This window comes from Gambusia affinis, linkage group LG03, assembly GCF_019740435.1.
Source record: "Gambusia affinis linkage group LG03, SWU_Gaff_1.0, whole genome shotgun sequence".
NCBI lineage: Eukaryota > Metazoa > Chordata > Actinopteri > Cyprinodontiformes > Poeciliidae > Gambusia > Gambusia affinis.
The window spans coordinates 10,089,827-10,114,348 of NC_057870.1; the positions used below are offsets into that span (position 1 = coordinate 10,089,827).

Here is a 24,522-nt window from a genome sequence, read left to right on the forward strand (position 1 = left end):
AACACAACACCGAATTTCACTGAAGTTCTATTGTTCCTATTTTGAAAAACGGCTTAATAAGGAGTTCCTGTAACGTCAATATTGTACCCTAAAGAAACCAGAAACGGGTGATTTTTAAAACGAGCTCAGTTGATGAGCGTTCGAAATACATAAAATTATATTCAAGTTTAAAAAAGTGTCACCTACTGTGTCTACAGCAGTCCTAATGACTTGGTTGAAGTTTTTTTTCCCTATGCTGAACACAAAATTTAAAGTTGGCTCATTTACATATTTCAGTATCAAGCTACTGCAATAAATGCGAATTTCACATGTTTTTCCACATATTTACCAAAGGGCTCAGACAGTGTGAAAAGCGGTTACTTTCCATAAACAGTACACTTTTATTCAGCTCTTGTGTAATAATTTTACTTTACAGAACATTGTCAAATGCAAATACACTTAGTGCAAATAATAACACTTCAGATGTACAACTTAGAAATATACAAAGTCTGTAGATTGCTGACAAAATACAATTAAAAACACTAACTGTATTCTTCAGATGATATAACATGTTAATCTATCTTGTGTTGTCAGCAAAAACAATAATCCAGAACCGTTCCAAACCTCTGAGCTCCAAGATTATTAAATCTGCGGGCAAATTTCCCAGCTGATTGAAAATCTCCCAACGCTTGCAGGCGTTAAACACAATCTAAAAGTCATGAGGTACAATGACGTGAAATGTCGACCCATCACATCACTCCCCCCCCCCAGTTCCAATGCAGAGTTGATAAATGCACGTCTGGTGGCTGTAGAGAAATCTAGAACGTCTTAAGGGTCACCCTGGTGTCTAAGGCATTCTGGGGGTGGTTCATTTATCAGTCAAATAGCAGGATGCCGCTGCACCGCAGTGTGGTGTGTGAAATGTAAATTCTCCACAACCGAGAGCTGAAGATGTGAATGATATACTTCCCATCCGTTAATAATCCCACTTCTGTTGCACAAAAGGCATATCTCGTTTTCAAACTCGACACGTGGAGATGGCTTTCAGTGCCTAGCAAACAATTTAGAAAAAACCCCAAAACAAAACAACTGGTGTGTAAAAGTGGATCTGATTATCTCTCAACGAAGGAGAGGAATCCTCCCATCGCACACCGAGGCTGACCATATGCAAATGTCCACCTGAAACACTGAGCTGGAGGTTACAGACAAATGATGATCGCAACTTAGCATCTTCAGACCACAGTTGGCCATATTATCAGTTTAGCATTTATATAAAAAAAACAACAACAACTAACAAATCCAAGAAGAGTTAATAAGCAAAGTCTCTCAATCCCCACTGCCCCAGCTAATTGCTGACATCAGATTCAAGCGTTTAACAGTCGATTCACATTTGTCATGTTGGTAAACTAACTGAAAAGTTACTCTCTGTACAATACATTGTGTCTATGTGCTCTCCGAAAAACTAGCTTAGAACAATCTAGAAATATAAAGATTTCAAAGCTGTGAGCTCTGACCCCCCCATCGAACAGTAAAGAGTCGTCACAAGAAGGGCAGGCCAAGGCAAGAAAGGCGGAAACAGTGGGCAGCTGCTCCTCTCTTGTGGTAGTTTACTTTAGCAGCAGCAAAAAAAAAAGTATCTATAATACTAGTGATTAAAGTACACCCAAAAAAGTCCAGAAGTAGGTAATCATAAGAAATGTACAAAACAATTTACAAAAGAAAGAAGAGGAGAAAAAAACAACAACAAATCAATAACATTTCAAAGACTTCTTCAAAAACTCTTGAACTGACTATTAATGCACTTTCATGGCCACGAGATGGAGGCAGCCAGTGAGATGCAGCTGGGGTGGAAACTACTGAGGCGTTAAAGGCTCGCTCATCTTCGGGGACGTCCTGATCGTATGCAGTCCTGCTGGAGATTTGTGTCAATGAAAGGCGAGTGGGCCATGTGGTTTCTGACAGCGTGTTGAATGAAGGGCATCATCCCTATGATGGGAGAGCCTGACACAGTTAGGGAGAATAAATCAGCAAAAAATAAATAAATAACTGCAATTAAAAAGAATATTAGCTTTTTATAATATAAAAAAAAAGCTAAGTGTTTGTTTCAGATTACCTCTTAGTGTTCAGAAGAGGATGGGGTTCCCAGCTGTTTTTTCCTGAACGTAGGAGGTGAAACGTTTGAGGAACTTGGGATACTCTCTCTTGGCGACGGCTCTCAGGACTGAAGCAGGAGCCCAGCCTCCAGGGTTTACTGCAGCCACACACAGGAGGGGTTACCAGCTCACTTTGCAATTCCTCACAATTTATGACCAGCCATTAACAATCAACAGTAAATCAGTGTGGGGCGCCCTCTAGTGAAAAGAAGCGGAACTGCTTTCTTTCTGCATAAACATTCAGCCCCTAAAGTCAGAACAGACTCTCCAGTGAGGAAGCTTTTTGTTTATAGGAAGTGACGGATAAGGTGGGATACAGACGTCTGGGCTGGGATTTCAGAGAAACAATATTACCCAGAAAAATATGATATTCCATATAAAGTAAAATACTTCATATGGAATATTACAGAGATACAGGTACAACTCAGAACATGGTACTTTTAAAAGTGAAAGTGGTCCATTGCCAAAAATAATAAAACTAAAAAAAGTGAAACTATTCTAAATTGCCATGTTTGCTGTTTTAGATTTATAGAGTGGTTAAAAGCCAACAAGCTGCACCAATCCAGCTCATCAGCTGAGATGATCAGATAATTGTGTCTTCACAAGAATACTGACAAACACCATCTTTGTTGCTGCTGGACAGCTGATGATGAAGCAAAATCCAAGAGATTGCTCTCTTCTGACAAACAGCTACACTCATAAGCTCATCCAACTTAACCCTACAAAGAACCTGAGAAACATTTGGGTTTTCATTCAATGTCAACTATTGAAAATCAAATTTAAATATTATGAAATATATTGCTATTTGCAAAAACCTAATTCATTTCTGAACTAGCTTACTGAAATGAATGCACTTTTCTCTCTCGTTCTAATACAGCAAAGTTGCACATGGGTTTCGTAAAGTGACAAAACATGGTTTACTTTTCAATCATCAACCAAAACCTGCAATCTCAAACTTGCACTTAAGTTATTTTCTCGGGCAAAGAGTCACACAGAATAAACTGTACAGTACGTTACACTACTTAGCATCTCTTCTTTTGTTAGAGTAATCCTGGGATCAAAACCAGAAGGCTTGGAGAGGAACTTACCATTGGCAACATATGTGATCTTACAGAGGATGTTGTCTCTGCTTATCTCTTTGTCGCCCTCTGGTGGGCTGACCAGCGTTTGGCAGATCATGGCCACATTGATTTTGGCACGAACACACCGGTTTGTGGGCTGGAAGTAAAACAAAAACTGTAAATGCAAACAGTCCCAGGCTACCAAGCTGCCCTGTGAATAGTTTCAGTTAACTGTTGTTGACTAAAACGAATGCATTTTATATAAGGCGTTTTAGTTAAAAGAGATTAGCACAAAACACAGCACATGAAATATATTTTCTAAAAAAAAAAAAAGGAAACACATTCACTATGTTGCACTCTTATGTACAGCCTTAATTTTACAATTTACCCCACTAATGCAAACGGAGGGGGTCTTTCCACAGAAATGTCTTCACAGGCTGAAAACATCAAACTATTGATGTTCACATGCCTGTCTGCTTTGCAGGAAACTAAGTTTTAATTGCATTAAAACTTACTCCAACCCGTGACTTCCTCTAGAATATACGCAGAATTAGACAAAAAAAAAATGTACCATCAAAATTACATTTTGACAATTACATCACATATAGTCACAGGTTGAAACTTACATTTAGACAACCACTGCATGGCTCACTGATACAAAATAAACTCCTTTGGTGATAAAGTTCTTGAGGAATGTTCTGTTGTGCAGATTGGAGTAACAACTCCACAGCTGAAAGGATTTCAATTTTTTTAATTACAGTTTTTGTCAAAGGTAAGCAGACTGCCACACAATGCTTTTAAATCCCAGGGTAGAGTGCAGGTTTGCTATGTCTCTGAGCTACTGTCCTCAGACCACAGTTCTCCTGACATTCTTCTCCTCACCAGATAAATCACAACATAAGCTCTCACACATTAAGTGCTTTCTTCTTCTTCGATGGACACCGTCTGATCCGTTACTGCCTGATTTCCAAACGCAGCGCCATCACTCTTCTGCACGTTTCAACTGATTCAGCTGCATTGTGGTTTTTCTACAGTTTTTTTTCTACTTCTCAATTTCAGTCATGGGAAAGAAGACAACTGTTGTGGGCCACAAGAATAGAATAAAGGCAACTGGAAATGGTCATTTGTGAAAATGATGGTGATTCGTGTACAAATCCCTACATAACACTCAGGCCCCTGACAGGTTTAGCTTTAAAGTGATCTTTTAAATTCCTCAAAATGTTTCTTTTTAGACATTAAGGAATATTAAAGTTTTGGAGAGACAAAGCCAGACAAAGTAATGGATCTGATAGAGAATCCGAGGAGAGAGATGGAGATCAGGGTCGTGGCAAGGAGGCCTCTCAGACTTGTCTGCAATTATAATTAAATCTGTGACGCTATAAGAGGTTTATCCACTGATTTTGAAAGAATAACAATAATTTTTGACAGACTATACATTTGCTAAAATAAACTTAAAGCATATATGCTTTAATTACCTCCCTTAACATTGATACATTATCTTTTGGGGAATGTCTGTCATTCTCTCTTGGGTAAAAAGTTTACTTTTTGTTTGTTGCTATTTTAAATGAATAAACTCTTTATTCTCTTCTCTGTGTTATGCTGACAGTTCTTTGTATTGTTTATGAGGTCTTTCACTTATCTTAACTCCTTTGGTAAGTGAATCTATAACAAAAATTTAAACTGAACTGACATCACTTAACATTATTTGTCAATTTATAACAATATAAAATATTTACATTTTCTTTTGACATTATCCAGATTGATGCACTTTATGTAATCTGCATTTTACGCAATTTCTTGAAATGAAGGCTGAAAATGACAGAGAAAATAAAAAATGCTGTAAATAACTAAGAGAAGCAGTGTCAGTGTTTTTTGTGTCAACACTTACTGGAGCCTTGTCATGGTCGACAGAGAAGTTGCACACCAGCCATGTGTCAGGATCGTTTTCGTTTGTCGCCAGAATCTTCCTGATGGCCGACAGATAGAGAATGTCCCTCTGAGAGGCGGGCCACACTCTCTGAAACGCAATCCAAACACAAACAGCTGCAGACTAGCGCTGACCAAATGTGTGGCCCGTTTCCGTTAACATCCGTATGTTGAGCCTGAATCTACCTTGTGCGTTTGGTAAACAATGATGGCATTATCGGACAGTGTTTCCACAACGTTGAAATTGTCAATGGTGGCTGAAGGAGGGAGGAAGAAGCTCGTGTCAGTCGGGTCACAACATCGAAACCGGAGAAGCTAAACAGGAGTCGGCATGACGACCCTCCCTGTCGCCGCGGACTTACTTTCCCAGTCATTTCGAACGTCTGTGTCCCAGAAGTAGTGGCAGACCTCGTGTCCCGTTACGCCTTTGACAGCGTGAGTCGCTTTAAGAGGATCCAGGACGATGCCGTTCTCCTCCACTTCTCTCCTGTAAACCTGTTAGCGCCGCATAAAGAGCAGGAGAGACAGTTGTGTCAATATACTCCCAAACCTAAACTAGAAACAGAACAACCCTATTTAACCTTTTTAGTTTGTGAATTACTTTTTTTTACTCTTGTATATAAGTTTGACATTAGGGGGTAGTTTGTTCACTTTTTCTTGAGAACACTTCTGAAACTAATGAACACCAATAAAAAAAAAAATTAAAAAAAAAGTTGTGTTATAAGTCACAGCTTGCAACCAAGGGAAATGATTCATAGGCTGCTTGTTGTCTCCTCTGTACCCACCTTCATCTCTCCTTCTTCTATTACCAGCTGCCAGTTGGCATCTCCACCCACGTCCTGAAGAGAATAAGTCATATGATTCTGCACCATGTCCTCCACCTGAGACACGGAGAGACATTTAATAAGCTCAGGTTAGACAATATTTTTACATAACCTGCCTATTCTAGGAACAGTTCAGCAAGAGTATATTTACCCACTTAAAACATTTCAGTCTTGAAACAATCGGCAGTGTGTGTGAGACGCTAACTTCATTCAACGGAAGGTAAAGGTAATTTTATTTATACAGCACATTTTCAGCAACAAGGCAATACAAAGTGCTTTACAGGAATTAAAAGGAAATACAAAAAATAACAAACCCAAGGAAAGAGCAAAAGTATAATAATAATGTTAATCCAAAGTAAATAAACTAGATACTCCTATTCAGGGTTGGTAGGTAAGTATAAGTAAGTATCCTCTGACCTAACAAGTCTTTTGCCCTATAAGCGATTCAAGGAATGTCGCCACAGAGCAGAAACCAAATAAAAATGAGCTGACTGGTCCTGCCTGAGGGGATTCCTCAATATCCAAACAATGTCATTAAGCAACAGCAGCACACGTCTGCACAGCTGCATGCTCATGCCGTAAAACAGGAAAAAAGATGGAAGGATGACAAATGTCTCTAAATTAGGGGTTTTTCTCTAGATTCCAGCCATGCAGCTTTAAAACAACTTCCAGGAATCATGTCTGCTGGAACCTCAGGAAAGCCTTTTGAGTTCAGGAATGTTTGTGTTCTGTAGGTGCTTTGCTGCTTTTGTATTTCTGCAAAAAAGATAAAGCTTCGGCTAAAGAATTTCACTCCAATGGACTCCAGGCACCTCGATTCCCGCATCCTGGAGCGAGTTGTTATAAGACATTCTCATGCCACCTGCTCATGCTCTGTAAGAATAGTAAAAGGGGAGGCGGGTTCCTGCATCCAACTACAGGGCTCCACGGTTTATGTGGCAGTACCTGAGAGCTGAATCTGTGAACGTCATCTGAGGCAGTGACTAGCTCAGCTGAAGACACGGAGGAGGAATAGCTATGAGGCTGCTCAGCAGAGAGATGATTGGAGGAGAAAAGAGCGAGGAGGAAGAGCGAAGCAAGCAACTCGTTTAGAAACTGGAGAAGCAGAAACTCTGGTGAAAATGTGAGGGAAGCAATCAACTTGAATGTAATGTAGGAAAAGATATATTTCAGAAATTTAGAAGTGAAATGTACTCATTATGTAGATTCATTACACTCGGAGTGATTATTTCTGGTCATTTGGGTGATTATGGTTTACAGATAATGAACATTTTAAAAAAATAAATAAAAATGCCGCACATTATAATCACTCAATACTTGGTTCAGGGCTCCTTTTGTTTGAATCATTGCATTAATGTGATCGGCCTGCAGCTGCACTGAGGTACCAAGGAAACCCCAGTAGCTTTATTAGCCGCCTTCATCTCATCTTCTCGGCTCAGTGACGCCGTGGTCATTAAACCAAAGTCCTGCTGGGAATCAGAATCTCCAATAATCTCTTCAGCAGGAGGAAGCATAAATGGTCTCATATGTTTTGAGTGGCAGCTGCACTGACTCCGGACTTGATGAAACAAAGTGGATCAACACCTGCAGACGATGGTTCCACAGATAATCACTGACTCTGGAAACTTCACACGGATTCAGAAGCAACTCCGATGTTGTGCCTGTCCGCTGGCCCCGCAGCATGTTTGATTTCTAAATAAAATAGAAAAGCCCGTTCTCACCCCACCCACTTGACTCCAGCTGCAGTCCACACCTTGTGATTCTCCCACAAACTCTCAAGTGAGCTTTGCTTCCCAATCCCTGTAAGACTGCTGATATTCTTAATGCTTGTGCAACTTTTTTTTCCCCCCATTACACATTTTTCTTTCACTTAACTTCCCATTAATATGCTTGGATACAGTACTCTCCAAACACCCAGCATCTTTAGGAAGGTCATTCAATTGTTCATTTTGGACTTCTGTAATCTGCTAAAGCTAAGAAACTGAGTTTGACGGTTTTATTAGCTGGAAGCCACAATCAAAACGATTTATGTAAATAAGAGCAATATGTGACTCCATGTGTAATGAATCTCTGCACAATAAGTTCCAATTTTGACATGTATTTTTAGAATAAATTCAAAAAATAACTAAATTCAAGAAAGGGAAAGAGATTGACACACTGAACACACAGACTACTACAGACACTGGATTGACTAAACCAAGAAAATGTACTACAGATACTAGAAAACATTGCTTACCTTGTCTGCAAATCGGTGTGTACTGATGGCGGAAAAGACATCAGCAGGAGAAACCAGAGGCGGTCGCGGTGTCCTGACTTTCTCCGACTGGCACTGAAGCAAACAGCATTTCAGTTCAGCACAAGACCAGAGATTTCATGTATGCACACTAAGCTGTAGCTTAAACTACAAATCTTTGTTTTCTAAAGATCGAAACAGAAGAAGCTGAAGGAAAACGTCAGCTTTAAGGGTTCCAGACTTCATCACACCTGTTCTTCGATTTTATCCTGTCGGTCCAGCTCGGCTTCCACCGCGTCAAAAAATTCATCCTCATTGATCAAACTGTTGGGCCCCTCCTGCAACGAGCCAACGAGGACAGCTCAAAGCAAGGTCCACCACTCTGCTTTCATTCTTAAGCCGCTTCAGCTCCGGCAATCTTATTGCTTCACCTCATAGTCTGGGCCTCCATAGTGGGACTTTTTCTTCAGTTCGTTCATTGCACATCTGTAGGCATCTTCTACCCTCCTCCTCTTCTCCAACTCCTGCTCACAAGCACAGGAACAAAGTGTGTTTGATGTGGCTGTAGCAGAAACACGCATCCCTGACTCTGCTTTAGTTCTTCAGATTAGAGAATAAAAGTCTGGGATAAAAGGTGATGGAAAATATGGGTTTGGATGTTTCAAATTTAGCAAACACTGCAATATTCAGCTGCATTCTCACACCTACAGGTTTCTTCCTCGTCAGAAGTCGTCAAGAAAGAAGTCGTGTCAAGTTTCTTTCTGCTGTCAATCAATTATTTAAAATGAAAATGAAAAATTTTCCTTAAGATTAAGAAAACAATAAAATGCATAAAGTTCTGCACAGTTTACCCATATTGCAATGATTACAAAAATAATATAATGGTTGAATGTAAACTTAAATACATAAGAAAACAAAAGAAAAGCAGCAAAGCAAAGCCCAAAGTAAACCAGCCAATGTCATCAAGCAGGGTCCAAAGGAAGGTGTGGACATACAAAACCTGCCACAAAATAAACATAAGCCGATACTGTTCCAGCTCTGTACAACAACCACACACACACTCACACTCACACACCCCTGCACACACACAGAAAGAAACCTACTTTAAAGCTGGAAGTCTGTAAAGGTATCCATCTTTGTGTTTGGTGTTTGAGCAGCTCGGTGCGCCGCTGCTTTGAATGTTTCCACCAAGAAGTCAGTGAAGTCATTTTCACTCAGATTCCTCTCAGAAGGAATCCAAGCTGCGCTTCTCCCTTTGAATTCTTCTGATATCCAACTCCCGCTAACTCAGAAGGTCAGCAAGCCATCAAACTCGCAACCGAATGTACATTTGAGCTGGTTACACCTGACCGTAGTTTAAGTGAGCTGCTTTTGAATTGTAGCTTTATGTGGCACGCCTTTAACACAAAGTGGGGGGAAAACAAACTGGTTTGACAAGCGGTGAGCTCTAGAGAGCGTACACTTAAAGGCACAGGAACATTTAGATCACATGGAGAAGAAAGCGTTAAGATAAGTAACTTTTGTAGTCAACACTTATTCGCTCAATTTTTTTATTTTTTAAAATAATTGCAATAATTGAATGATAAATATTTTTAGCACACACTTGTCTGGGTTTGATCATTTATGCTCACAGGAGGCAAGGAGCAAATCCAACAAGAAACCGTTTTTTTTGAGTTCAATCATATTTCTGACAAAATTTGAAAGAAAAATGCTAAATTGTGGAGATAAAGAAAATAAAGTGAAATAATCAATATATAATTTGTTGGTTACACAATGTGCAATACATGTACACATTGTGTTAAAGAGTATTAACACCCTTTAATTGTTTGTCACATAACACTACATCAAAATGTAATTTCAATGGAATTTTTTTTGTGCATAGCATTGAATACATTTTCCCCACAGTAGAACATGGTGGTGGCAGCACCATGCTGTGAGGATGTTCTTCTTTAGAAGGGACAGAAAAGCTGCTTGAAACTGCTGGGAGGATATAAGGTTAAAACTGGAAGAAAACCTATTAGAGGCTGAAGGGGAAGTTCACCTTCTAGCAGGACATGGACTCTAAACATACAGTCAGAGCTACAATGGAATGATTCAAGTGAAATCACATTAATACGTTTGGTTGGCCTAGTCAAAGTCCAAAATTCCTTCAATCAATTGGAGTTTGAGACATTTTTGTAAATTGACATAACTGTAATAATGTACATGTTAGGGGGCATGCCACACTTTTAAGATTTTTATATGTAAAAACATAAAAAAAAAAAACACACACACACACACACCCCACCTGGAAACACATAGACTCGTTTCCAGTTATGCTCTAGTTTAAATTCATCTGCCAAACAAAATACCAACAAACCAGCATGACGTCTATGTGATTAAAATGAAAAAGAGTGAAACTATTTTTTATTACTAATAACGTCTTTAAATCTGCAAACACTGTCAGACATAAAGACCTGAAACACATTTATGTTTCTCAACCACAATCGTTCCTGCTGGCTGTCAGTTTCTGTTAAGCCTCCCCGCAGTGCGGCGCTGTACCTTGTCGAGTCTCTTCTGCCAGCTGTCTTCTCGTTTGACCATCAGCTCGATGCAGTGAGACAAAGTGGACAGGATGCCAGCAGTGGTGGCTTTAAAGGTGATGGCTTCTCCCTTGAAGTCAATCCCGTTAATAACTTTGGGACTGGCCGGAGAAAACACTACACCAAACAGGAAAGGAGGACACAATCACACGCTATCCATTTATTACACTAAAAGAAATGTGTTTTTGCTGCTTGAGTGGATCCTTCATTTAAACCAGAAGACTCACATTTCTCTTTGCTGCCGTTGTTGTTGTGATTGTGTTCACCTTCGGGTCTTGTAGTGGTCAGAAATTCATCTTCATCTTCCTCCACAACTGAAAACGAAACAAAAATAACTTTATGCAACGAGGCTTCATTTATATTTGGTTAGGTTATTGAAAAAAAAAAACAAAAAAAACCAACAAAAATACCCCTCAGGATATTACTCTCTCAGATGTTTTGGGAACAAATTTGTGCTTTTCAAACAGATTTCAAGCTGCACCCTGCAGGTTTAATATAAAAAGGAATTCTGAAGGTCATAAAAAAGGTTCTGCCTCAGAGATTAAACTAGCCACAAAACGTCCTGTAAGCAGATATTGATTTTTTTTCTTTCTCAGCGAGCCACTTCAACCACTCTTCTTCAACCCTAATGCTGCATTAAACAAGAAGCTGACATCAATAAATGCTTTCCTTCGCCAGTAAAACAAAAGGTTGAAGCCCGACGTGCAGTTCTGAAAAAGTGATCATTTCTCTTAAATAGTTCTGGTGTAATATAAGCCAAACATTACCTCTGTCTCTCTGAAATTCATCTTTGGAAACCGCATCACCACAGGAGTCAAAATACTTTTGAAGAGTGTCCACCTGTCGGCACAGAATGTCCCGGAAAGTTTCCATTTCTGCAAGCTTCTCGCGGAGCCTGTGGCCCTTCTGAGCAGAGAGAGGACAACATTCAGTTCAGTTGGACTTTTTTTTTTTTTTTGCAGGAGATATGCAGTTTAATCTATGGTGCAAAACTTCATTAAACCTGACATTAAAATGTTATCATTTAAATTTATTTAGTTAAATCTGGTGTTTTATTTGTAGACACTAGAGTTTTCATAAGTCAATGACTAATGTTTTTACCTTGAAGGAGGATGTGGAAGTGGAAGACAAGGCACTAGCAGCTGAAGTGAGAGACAACATGGAACCATGACGCCTCAGACTCGTTTCTGAACCGTATCCAGACTCAGCCTGCGGACACAAGTGAACAGAAATCAAAGAGAGGCAACAATGAAAGTAGAAGAAATCAAAGAAAATCAAACAATAAGGGCGCATAAAGCCTTAGTCGACCCACAAAAACAAAACATTGATGCACAACAAAACGCTACAGGACACACAGAAAGCACAGTGGTTCAGAACACTAAGTAACACTGGATCAACTCAGCAAATTTTCCTTTGATCAGGAACAAGTTCTTTAATAAATGAAGTAGGACAAATCTTATAATTCATTCATTTTCTTTTGGGGAAAAGTTCCCATCTCATAGACTCTGTCCAACATTTTTTCCCCTTTCTCTGATTCTCCTTAGATGTGAATCAGTTTAAATGAAGAATCAGCAGGTCAAACCTCAAACATCAGCCTGTTAAAATCCTGATCGGTGCATCTCTCTTTACAAACACCTTCAAAGAAAGCCAGTTGAAGGGTGAAAAAATCAAAAAATATACATGAACACAATAAAAAGCAGACATAAAAAAACAACTAAACGAGGAAAGATTAAACTGCGAGTGTAAAACAAAACAAAAAAAAAGTATGTTTAATTATAACATTCTCACAGGTTTTATAAAACTATAAACCGATTTAATTAATGCTGTCATATTTAATATCAACACAAGATTATATTATAAGGAGTAAATTACAGCCATAATAATAATTTAATAAAATAATAAAAACAGAATTTTTTTTTCAAAGTTAAATAATTGGATTATGATGCATCAGTTTTTAATAGAAATAAATACTTCATTATTAGCCAAATTACAGAACCATCAAGGTCGACTCTTGTTTCTCATTAAATATTTTCCTTTCCTAATGCAGCATCTTATGTAGCAACTTTAGATGCAGTGACGTGTGTGTTGTATATCTGACCATTATCTAAAATAGGGCGACTAAATTTTTTGCTTTAGGCCAACATTTTCTTGAGAACTTGTTGGCTTCATATAAAATCTGGACCCCAAGAGAGCACTGCAGTGTGAAACAGATCTATGACCAGTCATGAGGGAGTGGCTGTGGCGGCATTTGTCCCATTAACTGGCCGTCATTGAACTATGCAACGCCTCCGACTGCCGGCTCAGCACAGGAACAGAGCTGGAATAACAATATCTGTTATATCTTTTATAACAGATTATTTATAACAGGCATTCCCTGACAGAGGCACCAAAGTAAAATGTCTGTTTGTCCCACCAGCAGCTGCGAAACAGAGGCAGTGAAGTCATGATCCGAGACCAGAGCGAGCAACTAAAACTCACACCTGTGCACAAGCGGTATCAACTGTGAAATGTTGGACATGTGAATCAGGACGCAAACATGCGGAGGGAGGGTTTCCTGTCTCAAGGTATTTGCTCAGGTTTAGTCACAGCTTAGAGTCCAAATTTGTCTTGATTACAAAATCAGCTAGAAGCTGCGAGCTGGTTCTGTTGGCCAATGGGAACGAATGAAGGGGGAATTCTTAAAGTCAGTGACTAAACTGAAAGAGAGTCAGGCGACGACACTGAGAGACACCACATACTTGGACTTCAGCTGCAGTTTCTCCTTTTGCAACAGAGTGAGACAGTAAGGAGACCGACATAAAATACAAATCAAAGACACAACATCCAAACGGGTTTCCTCCAGAAAAAGGACGTTTCTTGTGTTCAATGTGGCTGCTGTGAAACAAAGACGTTTCATGATACACTGAAACATTTTTAAACCACAAACATTTAAATATAAACACAACAAATCCTTCCAGAAGATCCGGTACTGGGATGAGTGCAAGCATTTAAAATTCAAAACTCAGCGGGTGCCTCTTTAAACTGTAACGAACGACTTCATGATTAAATACACATTTCTGGAATCCGCAGAAAAAGCCCACGTAACTGAACAACCACATGTTGTGCTCATTTTTTTGCAACATATTATGTAATCAGAAAAAAAGACACTCTTCATTAGACCAACGAAGTGAAAGAGCAGTCAGGCTATGAGACAGAAGTGTTTGCATTTCAAATGTCAGTTGTGATTGTCAAGTCAACCTGACCTGTGGTTTCAGGTGCCACGCCCGATCCACAGATATCAATAAGGCAATTGTAAATAAGATCCTTTGTGCTTCGTCAGCACTGATGATAGTAGGCCCTGTTCATATTTTATGCCGTTTGCTACAGATATGAAAATATACAGCAGCAAACAAAATTTAATCTCAGCTTATTGCAGAAGCAAAATCTCAGACGGAAAAATACATTTAAAATTTGCTTTAGTTTGAGGACACTTATTCAGCGAAGGAAGAAAATCCACGTTAAGAATTGCTTTTACAGAATCAGTTGTAGTCGAGTTATTGACATTCTTAGCAATTGCTCTAAAATAAAATGAAATGAAAGTATGATTTTTTATTTATTTATACTTTTTAAGGCCGAGCGGATCTTCAAAAACATCTTATTAATAAAATCAAAGATTTTTTTATTTCTCTTCCAAAAGTCCTGAGATGATGCAGCCCTTTTAGGTCATGGTTCCAATAATCGCACAACCGCAATCCCAGCATTGTGGATCATTTTGTCCCGTCACATCATGCAAGACAATCCACTGAGATCCTGTGTGCTTTGAGACAACGCAGCAGAATTGAGGAACCAAAGGGGTGTGGCTTTCCACTCACCAATACATTTGCTGCTTAAATGAAAGGTCACTAGGGCCCATTATCGACATGTCTGCGTCAAATTCTGCTGATCAACAGGGTTATGAAATCAGACGGGCTCTAAGATCAGGAAGTGCCTCTGCTCCGTACCCACCGCAGACCGCTACTGCTTCTTCAGATGAGATTTCCTTTGCAACACAGATAAATAAAAATCGAGGGGGCTTAATTAGACTAAATATGAGTCACCATCAGATCCAAATCACTTGCACTTATGAATGTGGTAGTGCTTAAAAAGTTAAATCCATGAAGAAAATTCCTCAATGTGCAGTAAAAGTGCACTCGGCACCAAAACATTGAACGCTGTTTGACAAAAAGCACAGACTGCCATTTTAATGCACCTGCTCAGCTGCATGACAGGCATGCAAACCGTTCATACACTGCATTTGAAAGGGGATCTTGTGGTTTTACAAGTTAAATGAGTGATCAGAGGATGTACAGTCACACACACAACAGCAACTTCTGACCTGAGTAGATTGCTGCTTGAGAAATATCCACACCGTGCACTACAAGGGTCATTGTTGTGCGGGCGCTCTGTACAGCAAAACCTGGATTCATTTGAGCTATTCATGTCAAAAACTGCATGCAAATAAACAGTATGGGGTGTGGAAAAATAACTCCAAGTCAGAACAATGGCACACTAGATAGATACTGTTGAGAGCATGGCTGATTTACAGCAAGCAGGCAGCATGCCAAAATGCTTTAAGCCCACCATTCGGTCATTCCAACAGCCAAAGCAGAGCAGGGCGCTGCTGCAGTCCTGACGGCTTGCTGGCCCCAACATGGCCAGGCGATCCTCAACCACTCTCTGACCCTGACAATGCAGATGATTTAATCCAGTTTCCCCGGACACACCTCACTATGAGATAGAGAGGAAGAGGAGGTGAAGAAGAGAAACAGAGAGATGCTTAGCTTAGCTCATCATGTGAAGGAAAACAGGCACAAGAAGCAGAGAGAGAAGAGGGGAAAAGTAGCCGTTTGCTTCTTAGCAGTTAGATGAGAGGCAGACACCGGATGCTCTTTGAAGCAGGAGAAACAGACTGAGAGGCGACTTCTGCTTATAATTAAGTTGTCTCCTTCCACACAAAGCTTTTCAAACACACACTCATAAACGGAGACCTCTTCTTCGACATGGATATATCAGGAAACCACATACCCTGACATGTGAAACCATTTTATCTTGTCCGTCTTTCTTTGCAGCATCCATCGCCGTGCAGGCATCAGCGACTCTCTGCTCTTGCAGTCAGAAAAGTGAATGTGGAGTAAAAGATGATTGGGGCAAACATGCATTAGAGAAGAGACGAGTGCTGTCTGGAGCTGTTTGTGTAACAAACCAATGAAGTACTAAAAAGGTGGGCGAGTGAAGCAGCCTACTCTATATTATGACACAGCAAAAGAGAGAGACGGAGACTAAGAGTGGGAGGCAGGGAGCAACATTTGTCTGGATCTTATACTTTAGGTCTTGCATCCCGACTCATTTTTCATCTCCTTTTATTCAGCTGCACCCCGAGTTCAAGTTATACTGTTGACATGATCAATCTAAAACGAGAGATCTTCCCAATGCTCTAAAATTCAAGCTCTCTAATATTCCTCAAAATCCATTTTCTCAACATAGAGTCCCAGTGAATGAAGAAAAACAAAAAACAAAAAAAAAACAAAAACATGCAATATTCACCAGGAGCTGCACTTAACATCACAGTAACCAGCAGCAGCACTTTTCTCACCACCAACACAAACACACCCACGTATAAAAACACAAATGAACTTGCACCGGAACAGTTTTCCCAAAGCAAGCCGATACTCCAACACATATGAAAATGACAGCAGATTCCCTTTGAAAAGTGGAAACTAATACATGTTTCACAGCTGAACGTGTGATTATCAGCCATCTTTAAGCACCTCATCCTTGCAGGGTTTGGTCCCCATCCACAGTTCTTTAATCCAGAGGATTATCCTCATGATTTGCACAATCAATATTTATACACGCGTCTATAGCAGACAATAACCGGTATCTAAAAAAAAAGCCAAAGAAGCAACCACATTTTTAAAAGTGTATCCTATTAAGTTGAGTTGATGGTATAAAGTGCTTAAAATGGATTGCTCTATTTATGGAAATAATAATTATTATGCTTCAGCAATACAGCTAAAAATGGAGCTAAGAAATAAGCCAGTCAGAATATTTACCTTTGTTATTATGATGGAAGCAATAATGAAATTATGGGAGGTTGCACAGAGAAAGTCCTCATTTGTCCATTTGGGAGCAGCACAGACACACTGCCTAATGTAATGATACTTTAACCTCTAAAGGTCACAAAATATTCACACTGTGACTCGAATATATCAAACACATGAAGTTACTCACACCTAAACTAAAACATTCTGCACAATGGGCGTGCTGTGGTGGCGTAAGGGGTAGCGCAACCCATATTTGGAGGCCTTGAGTCCTTGACGCGGCCGTCGCGGGTTCGATTCCCGGAGCCGGCCGACATTTGCCGCCTGTCTTCCCCTTTTTCCTTCCCCCTTTCCTGTCAGCCTACTGTCACATAAGGGACACTACAGCCCACAAAAGACCCCCTGGGGGGGGAAAAAAACCCAAAACAAAAAAACACAATAACACAGGATGTGTTATTTTCTGTAAAAGTGACAGAGGCAGTACAAAATTTGTAAGACGTGATAAAGAGCAAACTGTTTATAATGAACATTTCTGTGATTTATTCTGGTTAATTAAGGAGGGAGCAAATCTTAATGTAGATAAACAAGGCTGCAGAGACAAAAGCAAAGTTCTCCTCCAAAAAAACAAAACAGCTCGGTGAAATTCTACTGGGAATTAAGTTAAATACTAATAACAGAAACTTATATTGTTCAGACATGGAACAGGTTTACACAGAGGGTCTGAAGAGACAGGAGCTTACGCCATCATCAATCCAGGAAATCCCTGATGATGATGTCATGACTTATAAGCGTCTCAAACATTTGAGTTAAACAGAGGCACGCCCCAGGATGTTTTAAGTCAACCCCTCAAACAAACTGCTTCCTTCATCCAGGGACAAATCCAAAATAAATCAGGCAAGGTATTTGTGAGAACTGTGGACCTCCACAAGTCTCGTTCATCCTCTGGTACAATTTCCAGAAGTCTGAAGGCGACACGTCCATCTATTTAGGGCACAGAATAAACTCCAGGAATACACCATTAAGGAAGCAGACGGGTTCCTTGACCAAGAGATAAATGTGTTTTGATGCATCAATCCTAAAGCAAAAGTAAAAGGTCTTGTGAAAATGCTGCCTGAAGGTGGTAAGAGAATGTCTTTACCCACACGGAAACAAGTCCAGCACCAACATGGATTAAAAGAGAAACTCGTAGAGGAAGAAACCATTACTTCCAAAGCAAAAAAAAGAGATAAAAAATAAGCAGTAGAATACAATTTGCAAACTCACTCAGACACAAACCTTAATTTTTGGGAGAAATGTCTTGAGGTTTAATGAAAATGAATTAGAAATGTTTGGTCATAAAGACCAAACATTTCATTTGGAGGAAAAGAGGGAAGCTTGTAAGGCCGATAACACCATTCCAGCTGAGGAGGGGTGGCGCCTTCATGTTCATATATTTTGCTGTAAGAAAGGCTGCTGCAGCTCACAACATAGATGACATCATGCAGGAGGAACACTATGTTGAAATGTAGAAGAAACATCTGGGGACTTCAGCCTTGAAAGTTAAAGTTTGGGCATAAATATGGAGGTCTTCCAAACGGACAATAGCACCAAGCACACCACCATATTTGTCACAAAGAGGCTGAAGGACAAAAAGCTCGACAGAAACTTCTGGAGAGAGCTTTTGGAAGGCAGCTTACAATCCTGACTCAGTTCTCTCAGGAGGAACGGGCCAAATTTTCAGAAAACTATGAGAAGTTTGTAGAAGGACATCAAGATTGTTTGACACAAGTTTTAAATTTTGAAGGCACTTCTACCAAAAACTAGGGAAATGCATGCAAACTCCTGACTTTTAGGAAAATATGTTTATAACATTATCACTCTCATTATTCCAGTAATTAACAAACTATGTATGCAAATATCTGGTTTCAATAATGTACATAATTTTGGTGAAGTTAGTAAAATGTTGGTGATGCACTACCAGAAAAATACTACACTAAATTCACAGCTGCATCTAGTACTTTTACTGTGGAAAAGTCAAAGTCATGTGATCTTCTTGGGTTTGCAGCCAACGAAGTGCATCACAAAACATGTGACTCCAGCCAAGTGAACTCTCCAGGCAGGGTTTTTCTTTGCCGAAGAGACTTTCGGCCTGTAAACAGATGAATCTAAATGCAAACTTTGACCCAAAACCTGAACAAATTCAATCTGGCCTGCATACTTTTACTGTGAAGCCAAACAACATTTGACATGTCTCTAAAGGGAGCAGCAGCCTACTATCAAAGAGAGGGAAGCCCCCGCCTCATCACCTCACTTAGATTCTTCACATTCCCAGAGTACCGAACTCTGCGTGTGTGTTCGAATCCTTCTGCTGTCACACCCAGCTCACAGAACAGAAAACACAGAACTCCACGTCGGATCTGAAAAACTGACCTCTGATTCAACCTGAATGTTGGAGGTATGTGAATACGGCAGCCAGGAAAATATCCAATAGCAAACAAAGATTATTCAGTTTATTGTAAGAAAACATGTTTTTAATCTTGACAGGGGTCACACGAACTACATGCAAACACACAAAGAATTGGATTTAGACGCCGTGAATGGACCCGTTTCCTGAATCTCTAAATTCGTAACTATGCAAACAAAAGGATCAAGAGTGACAAGACAGGAAAACATGAATATAGTAAACTTATTAAGGAGAATCAACAAGCTACTCACCTTATGCAGCTCTATGGACTCGATCCACTCCTGCCTGTGCTCAGGATCCTCTGCTCTGAGGTACCAAACGCTGTCATTCACGCTGATGTCAAAACGGCACTCGTCAAACTCGTGAGGCTGCGCAAAGAGAGGAGAGGCCTCATGAATAATACTGATGAATGTTTGGAATCAGAACTGACCATAGCCGAACACAAAATCACATAACTAAATCTGAACTTTTCCCTTTACCTTAATTAAAGTAGTGGGAAATAGGAGCAGAATGCTACTTCAATAGCTCTTTGTTACCCTAACTGAGTAGGAATGACACATTCTTGAAACACATGGAGTCAATCAATGACAGAAAGCCATATGTCACACACGATAAACAGAAATTTTAATTTTGAACTGATGTCTGGTGTCTCCTGTCCCACCCTGAAACGACTGGAGCAGAGCTGTGCGGAGAAAAAAAAGAAAACTAAACATTAATTATTACAGGAAGAAGCTGGATCATTTCAACTTTTCTTTCTCCTTTTGGGACAACTTATTATGCTCCCCCACCCTGCTCCACTCACCGACTGCCTTAGGCACCCAAACACGTGCAACAAAGAATTTTACCCGTTTCCTCTCAGACTGGAATTTGACCACTGCACTCAGCTGAGACGAGTTCAGCTTTGCAAAAGGTTCACAGGAAGGAATAACACAGGAATATACAAGTTTTCTTGTCAGATTTTTCTTTTTTTCTCCAGCTGCTCTGTCAGCTGACACAACCTTCTGCCAGCTAAGCTTAATTTCATTTGCAGAATGACGCTCATGTGCTGCCTTATTTGCGCCTGCTGACAACAGTCACATCCCTCCAGACCCTGATCACCAAGTCTGAGCCTGCAGAACTTTATGCAACATTGATTGAGACACTTTCATGTTGATAGTAGATTTCACAAGCTGCACTTTGCAACTGCCAATTGGGTCAAAGGTTTTCTATGATATCTCAGTGCTCAGTAATTTATATATATATATAAACCTCAGTAATTTCAATTTGCAGGCTGGTGTTACAATAGAAAAGCTACCCTGTTTCCAACCAGAACCTGAAGATAATCTGGGGAGAGCATTTAGGCGCATCGAGCCGTGACTGTTACTGTGGTAGAGAGAGAACAGCCATCTATCTGACTGTGCAGTATCAGACACGGACCATAAACCTCTGCTTTACACTCGACTTTATGGTTCGTTCATTTCTTTTTCTCATTGTGTAAGCACTGCTGTGCAAAAAGGCTGCGTACAGGGAAGAAAAACCTTGTCCGTAAGCACACGGGAGGTCGTAGTTTGAGTGTGCTCTATTAATACTGGCAATAACTAGTCGTATTCTCAATCATTTTTCTTTTAAGCAATTATTCTAAGCAACCAATTCTGAAAGAACAGAGAAGGCAAGAGAACATTTCTCCTTTGGTGGACTTTCACATTTATTGCATGCCACAAAATAAAGGATTGGCACATAAAGTGTGACATACAAGTATAAAGTTCCTTCTCCAGCGTCTGACTTCACAAAGTACATCACTCTTGGCCTATTAGTAGACCCCTAGTGTTGTCTTTGTAGATGCTAATTATTTATGGTGTTTGAGTAGCTTTCCAGAAAACTACATGTAACGTCCAAACCACCATTTCACAGATTAATATTTGCCAACATAAATGTAAACAAAGTTTCACATGAGTTTCCCCAATAATACACACATGTCAATAAATGGAAACAGCTACTGCAAAGATCATCTCAGATTATCCCAGAGGTGAGGTTGACAGACCTCAACTCAAAAGTTTTGTTTGCAATGCTTTTATGGTTTTAGTGCTTAAGCATAAGGGTGGTTTGCTGCGCATTCATTGCTGGCCAGTGAGTAACAATCTGATAAATTAGAAAAAGTACTCAGACCTCACTCTCACAACACCAAGATGTTTAATATTCACAGAGAAAGAGTTATGATAAAGCTGTAAACAATTAGGTTCCTGTAACACTCTTAGCAGACCCTGGCTGGACGGGGTTTCCATTCTATGCATAGCTGAAAGGAGCTTGCTGAGAGCTTTAATTGTAGAGTTTTAATCCAGTTCCAAATCAAATAATCCCACAAGAGGAAAAATGTGCAAAAATCACAGTAAAACCATTTGTTTGGCTGCTGTAGCTCAAACAGGAGTGAATAATTAACTAGAGTGTGGAATTTCAGCATGTCTCACTTGCAGAGGGAAAACGCCAGACCAGTGACAACACTGCATGGACCGAATTTATATTTAACAGGAGAAAACATCAATTTCAAGTAAAAAAAAAAATAAAAATGTTTTTAAAATGTTATTAATAAAACAATCTCTCACTAAATGCCATTGTGATGTGAATAAGTGGAAATTAACAGGTAATTTTACATGGATCATTTAAGTGACTACCAACTTGTGCTCCTAACAACTTCATTAGCCTCTTATCTTTATACCCCAAGAGTACACGGATTAAAGAAATCCAACTGTCTGCTGAAACAGAATTAAAATAACGATGGAAGAAAACCTTCCTATAGATTTCTTACTACGACGAGTCTTCAGCTGTCGTTTACGCTCCAGTCACTTGATCGGTGATTAACTACCGGCTTCACTGTACCCTCAGAAACAGTGCTGTACATACAAATATATATTATTAAGAACTTTGCTTGATGAAGCAGAATCTCTTTTATGGCAAGGCAGATTTTGATATTGCGTCTTTTTACAGTTAAATTTTTATTCTATGAAAAAGGAACGTGACCTAAAGGACTATTGCAACTTAATTTGTAGATCCTCTAACTATATGAAAGTCAAACATTTATTTAAAGCTTCATTGCAATCCTTTGTGAATTTGATTCACAGGTTTGCCAAGATTTCAATGTAAATTGAGGGGCATAATTACATTTTGTTTTAGTGCAATATTAAGCCACAAATTTTCTTCCTCCCCTTCCTGAGGTTGGCACTTACTGTGATGACAGCCTTGCTGAGGCACAGGGAACCTCTGCAGCCGTACTCCCGTTCATCCTCCGACTTGTAGTAACTCAGTGTGTTGTTTTTTAGCACAACCCATCGGTCCTGCCATCCGTGTATATAATTCGTCCACTGAAAGCACAAAAACATTTAAATTATTTTTTTTTTTTTAAAAGCAGCATGCAGTTAAAGCTCCAAAATGCATTAAAAAAAAATAAAAATCTTTTCAGTAACTAATTAAAATGTACTTTTCAGGAGGTGACTTAAAAGTTAAAACCTCATAACGTCATAGATAACAATTTGCAGGAATTACGTTTTCTGAAGTAATTCACAACAATGTTGGTGTCGCTTAAGATACTTTTCATCCTGTAGATGAATTACTGATACTTTAAAGTATATATTTATATTCTGTTACTTGTTAGATGTATGCAGATGACTACCTGTAAAAACTGGGCAGTGGAATAAAGAAGAACTGTCTTTGTCTTTTGTAATATTTACGTAAGGCATGTTTGCATCTCAGGATGAATAAAATTGTTTTCCTGTCTATAAATAGAGATCCAGAAGTTGCAGCAATATATAAAGGACTTTCAGCAGTACTTTATATACATGTTTAGGCCTAGTAATGGATTCACAACTTGCACATATTTAAAAAAAAAAATCAATATTATTGTGAACTTAAGAAATATAAGGAAACATAAAGTTAAGAAATAATTTCACTTATGAGTCATCAAGAATATACATGACAGACAGGTGTTTGTTATATTTGAAATAAACTCTGGTCAACACAAACCAGAATGCCAATTAATACAAAAGTCATACGCAAAAACTTAAATATTAGTCAAACTAAGGAGTTAAGGGATTGTTTTCCAGAGGAACTTTATTTGAACATTTTTTCAGTTAACTAACTGTGTGGTTTAACTTTCTTATCTTGATCATGAACCTGCCATGTAAGGGACCTTAAATTGAGATTAGCCTTCATGCACATTTACATGCACTTCATTACTTGTGCTAATCAATCAGCATTGTGATTTTTAAAATGAGAAATATAAACAAACTAAAGTCACGCGGCTATTTACTCGTGAGTCTTGTAGGGTTGTGTTTGCATATCCTTTTGAGACAATATGTGTTAATTCGCCAGAACTTACTTTGCTTAAAACTCCTCCGAACTCCACAGGCTGCCCGGATTCTGGGTCCACGTCCTCATCCGAACCGGACGATGAACTCTTCTCGGACATTGATTTCCAAGTTTCAAGAAAGCCCGTCTCTGATTTTATCGACAGAACACCGCAGCCCAAGGTTAGAGGCTTGATTAGCTATCAGTTTAACAGCTTCACGGCCAAACTCGCAGTTTCTTCAAATTATAATCCTAAACGTCAGCAAAATAAAGATAACTAGGCATTAAGCATACATGCAAAACATCTAGAACTAAAGAGTGCTATTGTGATTTTTCCTTGGCAGTTTCAAACAGCTATATTTACTCATAAAAAGTTAGTCTACGAGTGACAGCTGGGTCTCGGATTCTCAATTTTGCGGGCTTTGTTTTGAAACTGATGTCGAATACCAATAAGCCTAGCTAACTTAGTTAGCTAAGCAAACGACGAAACTAGCTAACAGTAACTACATAAGCAAACAAATTGGTGCAATTCACCTTAGGTATGGCAGCAGTAGTCGACAATATGCTCAAAAAAGGCCTTCGTGTTAGTGCAACACTGCAACTTCCACCTACTAGTAAGGAGCCAAAGAACAGCCTCCCTGCTGTAGTCCGCAGTTCAGTTAGCAGTAGCGAAGCTCTGACTAGCTCTGTTGGGGGAGGAGCCGCGGCCACGCTTTACTGTGTACCTGTCAAGTTAACAAGTAACCGAGGTTACAGTCTCACCGGAAACACTGTAGCCGCTTAAAATTAAAAGCCTTTCGACAGGTACGAGACAAACTAGTTTAACTTGCACCAATTTATTTGAGGGTGTTATGTTACTACGCATTTTATATATATATATTTTTTTAAATTATTGTACAGTCTGTCACGTGGCTTAATCTGCATTTGATTAAGCCACACAAGTGG

The 24,522-nt window shown here is 39.4% G+C and overlaps 1 protein-coding gene across 4 annotated transcripts; it reads right to left on the reverse strand.

Annotated features, from left to right (window-relative positions):
• Nucleotides 1-356: 356 nt before the first annotated feature.
• LOC122827825 (ceramide transfer protein-like) lies at nt 357-24,300 on the reverse strand. 4 transcript variants are annotated; one of them, XM_044110880.1, is made up of 18 exons: nt 24,190-24,300; nt 23,609-23,727; nt 22,461-22,595; nt 19,512-19,628; nt 11,860-11,967; nt 11,526-11,664; nt 10,986-11,072; nt 10,718-10,875; nt 8,608-8,700; nt 8,428-8,514; nt 8,180-8,272; nt 5,905-6,000; nt 5,482-5,614; nt 5,306-5,376; nt 5,082-5,210; nt 3,221-3,350; nt 2,093-2,230; nt 357-1,980 (listed from the first exon to the last, which is right to left on the reverse strand). In XM_044110880.1, the coding sequence occupies exons 2-17, from the start codon at nt 23,696-23,698 to the stop codon at nt 2,103-2,105; spliced, it is 1,794 nt and encodes a 597-aa protein (XP_043966815.1). In that variant the 5' UTR covers nt 23,699-23,727; nt 24,190-24,300; the 3' UTR covers nt 357-1,980; nt 2,093-2,102. The 4 variants fall into 4 exon arrangements, with proteins under 4 accessions (XP_043966815.1, XP_043966816.1, XP_043966814.1 ...); XM_044110881.1 differs by having other exon boundaries at nt 357-1,965; nt 23,609-23,829; nt 24,112-24,299; XM_044110879.1 differs by having other exon boundaries at nt 357-1,965; nt 24,112-24,298.
• Nucleotides 24,301-24,522: the final 222 nt, after the last annotated feature.